This window comes from Osmerus mordax, chromosome 27 (assembly GCF_038355195.1).
Source record: "Osmerus mordax isolate fOsmMor3 chromosome 27, fOsmMor3.pri, whole genome shotgun sequence".
NCBI lineage: Eukaryota > Metazoa > Chordata > Actinopteri > Osmeriformes > Osmeridae > Osmerus > Osmerus mordax.
Window position 1 is genome coordinate 6,319,457 of NC_090076.1, and position 12,597 is coordinate 6,332,053.

Consider the following 12,597-nt stretch of genomic DNA (forward strand, 5'->3'; position numbering starts at 1 on the left):
GGAGAAGTCTTTATCGTTGCTCTCTCATTCCTTTACTGCGTGAGGTCATCAGGTCACAGCTTTCAGTGCTGCGTCACTTCCCCTTGAATCTCCCTGCGTCGCAATGTGTATTCACTGAGCGTGCACATGCAGACATACAGGTCTGTCAGGCTGGTTCCCACTCTAATCAGCCTCTTCTGACACAGCACATCCAGTGAAACAAAATAATATGGTTGCCAACCCCCTCCTCTCCTCTACCCAATCCACCGGCACAACATCCAAGGTTAATGGACTATCCTTAAATGCCACTACAAAGAATGAATGCATTGCTAATTAAATATTTTGTGGAGGGACTTTGTCTCTATATCAGCAGTACTGGTTTTAACTGTCTGCCTGACTTTTTCATTGTCATTGGATAAATGCTGCGATTATGTCCCGCCCTGGACGCTCAGCGTCTCTGGGGGGTGAATGGAGGAGTGGGCTGGCCTGGACGCTGGGCTTCCGCGTGATGATTGGAGGGTCTGTTGAAAGACTGCATCTCCTTTTGATTGACAGTAATTTTGTACTACAAAAGTCGCCAAAGCTATTCAAGCTTTGTAGGCCGAAAATGAGCTTCCCCTCTTTGAAACCCCAGCAGCCGGCACTGGTGTAAACCCAGGTTGTTCTGGACCACAGGTCCCTTCTAGTGGATGTTCCTGCACTGATGCTGACTCGCACATGGTTAAATGCTTCCGCTATGGGAGATGTTAACAGGCGAGGCTATTTTTATCTGCACGTGAGCAAGCTGGAGCCATGGCAAAGATGCTCCCCCCCTCTCCCCAAACACCCACAATCCACCCACTCCCACCATCCTTTCCTTCTCAACTCGTCTCTCTGTCTGTCTTACTTCCGCTACAGTTTATATGTTCTGTGTCCCCCCCCCCCCCCCTCCCTAAACGCCTCTTCTCTCCGTGGATCCCATTACTCATCTTTCTCCTCCGTTTCCTGGCAGCTACATCTCTTTCTTTCGCTCTTTGTCTCTCTCTCTTTCTGTCACTCACTCGTTCTTCATACACTCAACCTGGACTTCCTCACCCTTACCCACTTTATGGCGTTTGATTGTCCCTGGAACGGAAGTCACTTAGCAGCTGTAATTCAAGCACAGTCTCTTAACCACGCCACAAAACACGTGCCAGACAGGAACCTTTTCTCAATCGGACCCCACACACACACACACACACACACACACACAAACCCTTTACTCCTGTAAAGTCATTCACATTCATTGCTCTTTTTTGCTCATTTTCCCAGTCACTGTCTCATTCCGCTCGTTTTACCCCCCTCGCTTTCTCTTCACCCCCTTTGACCGACTCACCCACCCCCCCCCTCCCCAACTCCACGTGTTCTGTGTCCCCCCCCCCTCCCCAACTCCACGTGTTCTGTGTCCCCCCCCCCCCCTCCCCAACTCCACGTGTTCTGTGTCCCCCCCCCCTCCCCAACTCCACGTGTTCTGTGTGTCCCCCCCCCCCCCCCCAACTCCACGTGTTCTGTGTCCCCCCCCCCCTCCTCCAACTCCACGTATTCCCGACTGGTGGTCCTTTGCAGCTTTGTTGTTCTCGCCGAGGCGTTTGGTGGACAGCCCCAACCTCCCCCACCCCACCCCCACCCCGTTACATCCTCGACAGAGGAAAAGGAGGAAATGTCACACTCTAATAAACTGCTGGTTTCCATGGCGATACCTCCTTGAGCAAACGTGTCAGTGTCAGTGCTCGCCCATGAACAATGCACACGTGCAAGGTGAGCGTGGAGGGAGGGAGGGAACAGTCGACTGCAAGAACGTGGGGATTTAATTGACCCAACAGAGCCTGGAGAAATTCATTCAACTCTGCCAAGCCTTTTGTAGAGTCTTTCTCCATTCCAATGAACAGTAATGGCATCCATTCATCACAAAGAAAAACACATCCGGACTTCCTCTTGGTGCTGATGCATTAGGACATTTATCATGTCAGGTATAATATGTATTCAAAATAAAGCAGATTGATTTCAATTGAACATGGTACATTTGTCTTTGCCTCTGCCCTACTCCCAAGCCTGTACCACTACAACCTTGCCCACTCATTTTCACTGCGTTTTTGTGTATGTAAAGTCTATGCCCTGACCGTGTCCATTTTTACGATATGTCATATATTATCATTTTAATTAAAGTAGTTTATGGCTAACAATAACCTCAGCCAGGAATCCTCTCTGATCTCAGTGAAACCACATGATCACACCTCCCAGCTGCAGGTCCCTGAGGCAGCAACACACACACACACAGAAACAGGCAGACAGGTCCAGTACACACAGAAACAGGCAGACGGGTCCAGTACACACAGAAACAGGCAGACGGGTCCAGTACACACAGAAACAGGCAGACGGGTCCAGTACACACAGAAACAGGCAGACAGAGAGACGGGAGAGTATTTCAAGCAATGATACATGATAACAAGAACCACACACGTCCCACTGACACCGTTTTTCCACTTGTGGTTTACTTCTAGATCACTTTGATTCATCCAAACAAAGCGTCAACACAGTAAGTTAAAGATAAAAAAACAAAAACAATGATCACTTACATTCATTTCAACAGCACCATAAACAATTTCAGCAGTCATACAAATGCAAGGTAGGGCTGGATTCTATGTTGCACATGTGCACTAGAACTTTCCATAAGGATCATATTTCTAGGTACACATCAAGTTCAAATACAGCCCTTTGATTGTGATATCTGAAAAGATCCTTGCACTTCTTAGAAGGCAACGTTCTAGAAAAGCATAATTTTTAAGTCTGGGGGTTCAGTTCAGACCTATTGAACACCATTGGCACGCACAATACTGCAGAATAACAACCACAAACCACCCCCCACCGCGCCCCCCCCCCCCCCCCCATCCCCACGAAACATCACAAAATATTTTTAAAAGGATCCCTCGAAATTTCAACATTGTTCATTCTCACAAGGTGAAACTTGCATGTAATGTCACAATCGTTTTTTGCATACAATGCAGACATGTTGACAGCAGGGTCTGTCTTTGGTGACTTTGGAGAGCGCAGACGCCATGGCTCAGAGTTGGATACTGAAAAAGTCTGGACTTAGCTTTACTCTGACATGTCACAGTACAGTAGCTCTTCTTAAAAGGCAACATATTAAATCACCATCACCATCTACCTATTAGAGCTGAAATTTAAACAAAACATATGCCTTCATAAATATGTAAGCAAATTAAATAAATTCCCATGAAGAAATGGAAAAGGAAAAAAACACATCAAAAATAGGAATAAAAACACATCAAAAATAGGAATAAAAACATCAGAAATACAATTCTCATGTTTATATAATAAAATATTCTTTATCCCATTTCAGTGTCCTCAAAGCAACCTGCAGAAATGTGTTGTCCTTCCTGAGTTTGGTTTCCATGGATTAAGGAAGTGCTGTTGAGATGCGTCTAAACTCAACACGCTATTGGTTGATGTCAACCTCTATTGTCCTGTGATTGGTTGAGATCACTGCTTAACCCTTGTGTTATCTTCGGGTCATTCTGACCCATCAGTCATTGTGACCCACCGTTGTATTGCGACAACTTTACCGCATACAAAAACAAAGTGAAGCATTTTCTTTTAACCGTTGGGCTGTCTCAGACCCCCCACATTGCAAAGGTTAAAAGAAAAAAAAAACTTTGTTTTTGTATTGGGTAAACGCAACGATGGTTCGTTATGAACCTTTGGATCATGTGACCCGAAGGCAGCACAAGGGGTTGAAAGGGAAAAGAACCGTCATCGTTGGACAAACAGTCTGAGGCCCACCTCTCAATGGGTTCTACTTTGCTTCATCTGATTCTAAAAGAACTACAATGAGGTAAATAGTTATCAACGTGAGTCATAGATCGAAAAAAAAAAAAAAAAATCCTACTAGACATAAAAATAAAAAAACATCTTAGATGTAGAAAATGTTTAAAGAATACATTCATAGGGAGGCTGAGTGTGTTTGCGCGCATTTGTGAAAGTCTCTCATGGAGCAACGGTTTTGAGGTGGGCGGGCACCGTCTCCAGGGTGACCTCCAGGCCATCGACCTCGGCGCTCTTCTTCCCGCGAACGACCACGCGCACGCTCTTCTTGGAGGCCGGGTGCGTCCGGGCCAAGGGGGCGGGCCCCGGCGCCGGGGGGGGCGCCACGCGATCCATCAGCGAGAGCTGCACGGTGTTGACGTTGATGTGACAACGGCGGGGGTACTGCTTGAAGCACTCGAACGGGTCCCGGCAGCGCTCGCACGCGCAGTGGGAGGAGCCCAGGACGGCCCGCGAGGGGGCCGAGTCGGACGCCGCGGCGCCGACCCGCGGGCGCAGGCCGACCGCCGCGACCGAGCGGCAGGAGAGGCGGCGCAGGCGGTGGACGCAGCTGCAGCGCCGCAGGCAGGCCCGCCGTAGCGACAGCAGGTCCTTGGACAGCAGGTGGCGGAAGTTGGGTTTCAGGAGCAGGTACACCAGGGGGTTGTACAGTGTGGACGACTTGGCGAACATGGCGGGGATGGCAAACGCCATGGGGGGGATGGCGTCCATGTGGCCGAACGCCGCCCACATGGACACCATGGCGTACGGGCTCCACGCGGCGAAGAAGCCGATGCACACGGCCACGCTGAGCTGTGGAGAGGGGAGACGCACACACTTTCGGTGAGGCAGCGAGCTTGACGGCGTTCTCTGTGGGCCAAACACGTGGTGAGAGCAGCCAATCGGATGCCCCAAGTGTGTTGGAGAGAAAGCGGGTCTAACCGCGAGTGCTTCGGACAGTGAAATAGAAAATAAGCCCCCCCGAGAGCCCTTTTCTAATGGTCTCCTATTTCAGCATGTCAGCCACCCAACATACATGTTCGACCTCAATGAGGCAATTGGCTGATTAGGTCTGGGTGGTTGCGGACATTTTTATTTTAATGAGCTCCTTCTCAGTCCACTCTCCCCGCTCTGGCCTCTCTGGTGAACGCTTGCAGCTATTAGCTCGCATCTGTCTGGCATGCAGGTCGCCAATGGCAGCAGCTGTTTGGGGTCCCGATCCTGCACAGGCACACACAGACCTCGATGGCAGGAATCCTACAGGTGTCCTCAACGTGCTCTTGCACCGACACCTCTCTCCCTCTCACTCTGTCTCTTCCTCTCACTCTGTCTCTCCCTCTCACTCTGTCTCTCCCTCTCACTCGGTCTCTCCCTCTCACTCGGTCTCTCCCTCTCACTCGGTCTCTCCCTTTCCCTCTGTCTCTCCCTCTCACTCTCACTCTGTCTCACTCTCACTGTCTCCCTATCTCACTCCGTTTCTCCCCCACATTCCGTCTCTCCCTCCCATGCCCCAACATACATTCATGTCGGCGCTCGCCCCCCCCCCCCTCCCCCCTGGGCGCGTTACCTTGACTATGATGGTCTGGATGTTGCCCATGCGCGTCTGGGCGGAGACGTGCCGTTCCACGGCCCGCCGCGACTCGCGCACCGTCGCCAGGATCTGCGTGTAGGAGGAGGTGATGACGGCGCAGGGCAGCGCGTAGCAGCACACGAACAGCGCCACGGTGTAGGAGCGGGCGCCCGCGTCCAGGCCAGAGACGCGCCAGTCGATGCAGCACGCCGTGCCGTACGGCTCGGGCCCGTACGCCCCCCAGTGGGCGAGAGGGGAGCAGGCGAACACCAGGGCGTACGCCCAGGCACAGGCGATCAGGATGCGCCCGTGGTCGGGGCCGAAGCGGTTACCTGGGAGGGGGAGGTTAAAGGTCAGATTAGTATGGATGCTCAAGGAGCAGGATGGCGCCCGTCCGACTGTGTCTCTCAAGGGAGCTTGCTCACCGTAGAGGGGGTAGCAGACCTTCAGACAGCACACGGTGCTGAGGATAGTGAGGGTTGTGAGACTGCAGATCCCAAACAGAACACCGCAGAAAGCATAAATAAGACACACCGTCTTACCATACAACCACCTGGCCCAGAGAGAGAGAGAGACAGAGGAAACGAGAGAGAGATGGGGGGAGAGCGAGATGGGGGGAGAGCGAGAGAGACAGACAGACATTTCTGTCAGACACCAAGATAATGAAAAGGGGACATTACGTGGCTAGTGTCTGCGTGTGTGTGCGCGTGTTTAGTTATCTGTGTCGTAGTGTGTGGGACCTGTGGTAGATGCTGGAGGTCACGGCCAAGGGGTAAAGGCTAAGGGTCATGCCAAGGTCACTGACAGCCAAGTTGATGATGAAGAACTCGGCTGGTTTGAGAAGTTGCTTCTTCTTATAGGAGACATAGAGCAGCATGGTGTTCCCTAACAGTGAACACACACCTGTCAGAGAGAAATAGACAGACAAACCGACAAAGACAAAAAGTGAGAAACAAACAAAGAGAGAAAGCAAGCGAAACAGAGAGGAAGGGTGAATAAAAAGAGAAAAAGAGACAGAGGAAATTCCTGGCAAAGATCCTAAAGAAGCTTTCTATTGAGAAACCAGCAACCTGCACATCACCCACAGAGAACAGTCAGTCAGTCCTGCCAGCCACTCAGCCAGCCAACCAACCAGCAACTCTGCCAGCCAGCCAACCAGCCAGATAACCATGAGGCGAAGGTGCATGTGTGAAGGAGATAAGAAAATGTGTGTGCTTGACTACGTCAATCTAAACTCTATCCCAGCATTGACTGACACATGGGCGTCGGATGGAAAAGCCAGGAACCTTCCGGAGCCATATCCTACAGGGATATGGATTCAAAACCATTTCTGAACTGTCTCTCAAGGGATGCCACATCTTAATGACATCAGCCCCCATACCTCAAAAACACTATATTTACCAAGTGGTAAATGACACGCACACACCACCACACACTCCTATCAGACACACACAAGATGAAAGAGGCACTGATATGAATGCTCTCTCACTGCGGGTTGAAAGGGTGGCTACAGCAACAGAGAGGGGGATATGTGGGATAACTAGAGAGATCAAAGAGCTCACCAACAGAGCAATAGCTTAGATCATTACAATAACTGTCATAATCATCTCTAACCACAGCAATGCAGTGGGTGAATCATTCTGCTAAGAGTAATCAGACGTTCTGATTCATCTGCTTTGCGCTTCAGTGTGTGAGGACAAACTCGAAGGCTTGAATCAGCTTAGCCGATGCAATGGGGTATCTGTGTGTGTGTGTGTGTGTCTGCCTCAGTCTGTGTGTGTGTGTGTGTGTGTGTCTGCCTCAGTCTGTGTGTGTGTGTGTGTGTGTGTGTGTGTGTGTGTGTCTGCCTCAGTCTGTGTGTGTGTGTGTCTGCCTCAGTCTGTGTGTGTGTGTGTGTGTGTGTCTGCCTCAGTCTGTGTGTGTGTGTGTGTGTCTGCCTCAGTCTGTGTGTGTGTGTGTGTGTGGGCACAGGGGAGAAGCGTGGAGAAGTAGACAGGGAGCCGAGACTCACAATACCATCAGAAACTTGCTGATTTGATCAAAGTCTTAAGTAAGTAAGTGTGTGTTTGTGTGTGTGACAGAAGGTGTGTGTGTGTGTGTGTGTTGAATGAGACTCTCAAAGCAGTCTGTGTGTATGTGGGGGTGTTTCTTGAAAGCGTAGGGGCTAGGAGGTCTGTAGATTGTGCCTTGTGCCACGTGCCTTGGCTAAAAATAGGAACAAACCACAGGCTCAGATGAACACTGGCTTGTCTTGCAGTCCAGGCTCTGAGATCTCTCTATCTCACACACACAATGTATCAGAATCAGAAGATTCAGAATTCTGATTCTGACATTATCATTCTGATAATGTATACATTCAAGGATACTATATACTCACAGGTGCCATTTACTTTCAGAAATCCTGAATGTAGGAGATAGATATACTGTACTGGTCAAACAGCAACGGATTGCAGTTTGTGCATGTGTGTGTTAAAAGTTAAGAAAGCAATAACTCTGCTCCGTCAAAACCAGCTTGATCCATCGTGCTAATTTCCTCCTATCAGCACACACATGTAAACAAACAAAACGAAATCCTTCCATGTGGACTTGTTGCATTGCGTTGTGTTGGTGTACAATTGTTCTCTCATGTTTGCAGCGCTAAATTGAGTCCCTCGTTTGCGTCCACGGCGACTCACAGGGTAGAGCTCATACCACATGGGCTGAAGACCTAACGCACGGGGCCGGGTTCGATGTCTTCCCCGCTATCCCTCTCCCTTACATTACCTGTCTACCTCTGCCTCTGTCAGAAATAGGCTAAATATACTGTATACATATATAACCTTTTCATATAGACCTTCAGGAACACTATTCAGGGCATATGTGTTGAGTTAAATGTCATAAAGGTGTATCATTGACTTCATTGCTAGCGGTTGAGACAAAAGGCACTGATTATGTTCACCGATAAGAGATTTTATAAGTGTACTCACCGAATATAGAGTAGACCACGGCAACAGCTAGGTCAGCTGCTTCTGAGATGTTGGAGTGGAAACTGGTGTTGTCTGCAAGCCACCCCATCTGAGAGGAGAAACACAAGTCAACACACACACAAACACACACGGGAAATTTATTTGGAGAGACACACACACACACACACAAGCATGCCCAGTGTGCGCGGGGGAATAAAGAAGACGTCCGTAGAAGCTTTTCAAAGTTCCCGCTCTCGGCTCTCCAAAAGCTCAGTTCCTTCTGTATACATGGAGTTCAGAGGTCATTCGAAAGAGGTATTCACCCGATAGTGACTCAGTTGGGAAGCCTACACCTGAAACTCTACATCAGCTGCTTGGGCTCCAGTAGAAAAATGTTCAACCCCCAGACAGGAGATTTGAAGCAGACAGATGTCACAAACATGAAAACATATCCTGTACACTTGTTTGAACGGTTTACATGCCATTTGCAACAAGTACATTGGAGATGTTGGTGTACTCAGGCAGGCCTATGTCTCGGGCATTCTCACAGGGATTCTGGAAGTGAATGAATATACATGTGCACGAGTGAGTGCGTGTGCATGGATGGGTGCTGCTTTGAACACATGTAACTGGAGTACAGAGAGAGGGAAAGGGGGAGGGAGAGAGGGATGAGAGAGAGAGTGGAGCAAATGAGGAAAGGAACTCACAGAACTATTCACCCGTGAATCTCCAGTCCGCATGGACGTACTCTGTGTTGGTGTGTGAATTTGGGATATGGTTCTGCTTTCGGAGTGAGAATAATCAATTTGCTGTAGACAGGCTTTTAACCCACCCCATCAAGCTGCAGACCTACAATTTCTGACCGTGGGACTGCAGTAGTTTACGGCCAAGAACTTGACAGTATGACTTAAAAGACCCATATTCTGACTTCTACACAGACCACCGTCCATGATCGTCCATTTAATAATGACCCTACATACCTAAATAACGCACCTTGGATTTGACAGTTCCGGATCGTTCTCTCTATCCATCCTTCACCAAGTCTTTCACTCTGGCACACACATACGACGGCTTCCCTTGCCACCCTGTCCGACCCCTCACCAGGGCCATCTTCCCCCTGAATTTGACGCCCCCCCTGCTGGACTATACCCTCACCCTGCCACTCCTCACCCCTGTCACCCACCCCCTGAACTATAGGCCTCCAATGTACATGTACTTGGAAATAATGGTAATAAAACTTCAAACTTGAACTTGAATAAACTCACACACTCAATACCATGAAAGGGAAACCACTGTTTAGGATAGAGCAATCAGTCGTCGAACAGCTTAGATCAAAGACAGCTCCTGTCAAAGTGATTGGTTTGGACGGGCTTTGAAGCCCAATGCAGTGAGTCTGCTTATCTATACTCCACGCTACAAAGTAATTATACCTTACACTACCTCCGGTGAGTAAATATGTCAGCATGGAAGCTTTCAATATTCCCTAAATACACACACACACACACACACACACAAACACAAGATTTCATTTGAAGAAGATTGGTTTAGGCATTCAAACTATCAGTATTCACCCCGACTGGTGTGTTAATTAAAATGCTCAGAGGGGGAAAAGGCAGTTCTTCAGAGTAGTTTGAGAAGTATAAAGAGAAAGCAGGTAAATATACATTTGGCATATGGTTCTATCATCAACGTTTTCACATCTGACAACATCATTCAATAAATTATGTTTCACACCTGTAAGAGCAAACTATATGAGATGCAAGATAACCTCTTTTCTTGTTTTAAAATATTCATAACAACTTTGGCACCATACACTGCTCTTGATTGAAGGTGTGTGGTCAGACCGTAGTCAGCAGCACTTATCATGCAGAGAAGTTGGCTGATGAAAATACGGAATTCAGCCAATCGATGTATTGGAAGCTTATGCCTTGTGTTCAAAATCTTACTTTTTCAGACTGATTTCAATAGGCAGCTCAAATTAGCACCTAAAGAAGTTGCTTGTGCTAAGGTCTAAAGCTGCCTAAAGCTATCTGAGCAGACCGCCGGGCTGGTGGCTACACATGGGGCCTCGTTAGTCTTCAGGTTCTGTTATTTCTATCTGAACTTTCAGCACTGGGCTTCACAAGGTACATTCTGATCGATTCTTTGAACTAGGACATAATATTCTATCTATAACTGTATATATACATATTAATGTAAAATATACAATGTATGTTTTATGTAGGCTACATAGGCTATGCTGCTATTGTGTGCGTGTGTTACCTCCGTTTATTACTGATTCGGTAGCTGTGCACACGGTTCTAGGAACTTTAATTGCCTTCGGATTGAGACATTGAATTGAGTGAAATTGAATGGAATTTTTCCGTGTCGTGTGTGTGTGTGTGTACACATAGCCTGCCAAGAGCAGTCAGCAACAAGCCTTGTACGCTACCAGCTTCATGAGGCCCGTATATTCGGACCTCCCTAAAAGAAATACAACTATGAAATAAAAATTGCCCAACTCCCAATATTAAACTGCCCCAGAGCCATGATGGTTAGACATCACTAAAATGCTAAAGCGCATGCCTCCGCATGAGTGTGTGCTCAACTTAAAACAAACAAATAAAATACCCATTAGCTGATGAAGTAGATTAGAGTACCCAGTCCATCATATCTGAACCTGTATAGCCCTATACAATAAGATTGTTGAGCCAGAGCTGGTCAACAGACGTTGACCTCATGGCCATTTAATGACAGCTGAAGGAAAGACCTCTTCTAATGGTACTTGATTCAAAGCAGTCCACTTCATCTCCCTGACAGTAAGCTACACGCGTCTCCGTCCTGACCTGTGCGATACATTAGCAACGGCAACGTCCATGTGAGTGGGTTGATTTTCTCCCCAAGTCAATCAGAAAGCTGTGAACGCTGACCTTCAGAAGCGCTGTGGAACCCAAAGGAAAAGCGAGTTCCTTCATGGTCAATAGAAATCCAGCCTCAATCGCTTTCAAACGAGAGCAAAGGAGGAAAGAAAGAGGAGTCAATTAGGTGAATAAAGGTTTGAGCATTCAGCATGCTAAATACATTCAGCATAAAAAAAAAAAAAAAATGGTATTTTTGGATAAAGTTTGCCAAGGATACTTAAACATATGGCACACGATATGTTTTATGAAGTATGATTGATGCTTATGCAGCAAAGTTAACCATAGTCAACTATGACTGGACAGAGTTTACTGTGACGTGCTTTACTTGAGGTGATCTCAGTATGCGCATCAAGCACGTTACCCGATGCCAAGCGAACGCTTATCAGTTTAATCCAATTTTCAACGGAGTATACTCAATTATTGTGAAGGAAACCAAAACAAGTGAGAAGCTTGGTCATTCTGCCACAGTTTACAAATCCAACACCGACCAGGCACGGTGATAACGCACGGTGGAGAAGCTGAATTAAATTGCCCCGCTAAGCAATCTCTTTTCCAGTTTCAGGGCGTTACCATGCAGCACATGCAACAGTACATTGAACTCACATTTTTATTTCATAATGGTCGTGCTTTTATGTACAAGATAAAGTAAATTATAGGAACGTGTAGACTCAGCTTTTCAAGCTACCCGTGACTGACACCGCTCTGTCCTGGTTTTAGCCATCACCTGTGGCTATAAACACCAACTTGTTCAACATAACATCCCACTCTATATAATCAAACTCAGTGATCAGACAGTAAATTGAACGTTACCTCTTGTTTCACGGTCAGTCCATAAATCCCCATCCGAAACGAGTGCACAACTCTTGGCACGGCGCGATGAAGACGCGCTGAAACTTGCTTCACAGGCTAAATCCTGCCATGCTCCGAGTAGATATCTTCGTGTGTGAGAGAGAATCTTCTCTTTACACTATATAGTTCACGGAGAGCGAGACTGGGCAACATCAGAGGTAGGGTAGGTTGTATACCTTCGTTCTTTGGCTCGCACGCATGGCCATGCGGGATCAGCTTTACCGCAATGTGTCCAAACTACCGAATAGAGGAGGGGGCAGGCGCACTACAGTATTTGAAGGGGCTGTAGGGCATGCCCATTGCAAGCGAGTGCCCACTAGTTCTTATGTCGGATATCTGATTGGAAACACTTCGTGCGTATTTCCAGGAATCCTAGTGTTTATTCTGACAGTTTGCATCAAATTACCTTTTCAATAGGAAAACACGCGCTCTGGAACTTTTTTCAATGTTTTCGAGCTGCTTTTTTACATTGCAGGGAGGCAATGTACACAATTCAGCATCTCTCAGACTGGAT

General features: G+C 47.7%; 1 protein-coding gene across 1 annotated transcript; it reads right to left on the minus strand.

Annotated features, from left to right (window-relative positions):
* Window positions 1–4,002: 4,002 nt before the first annotated feature.
* On the minus strand, window positions 4,003–8,443 carry opn7a (opsin 7, group member a). The gene is made up of 5 exons (XM_067230203.1): window positions 8,356–8,443; window positions 6,130–6,292; window positions 5,815–5,942; window positions 5,387–5,721; window positions 4,003–4,632 (listed from the first exon to the last, which is right to left on the minus strand). Exons 1-5 carry the CDS (start codon window positions 8,441–8,443, stop codon window positions 4,003–4,005), a joined length of 1,344 nt encoding a protein of 447 aa, XP_067086304.1.
* Between the last annotated feature and the right edge of the window lie 4,154 nt (window positions 8,444–12,597).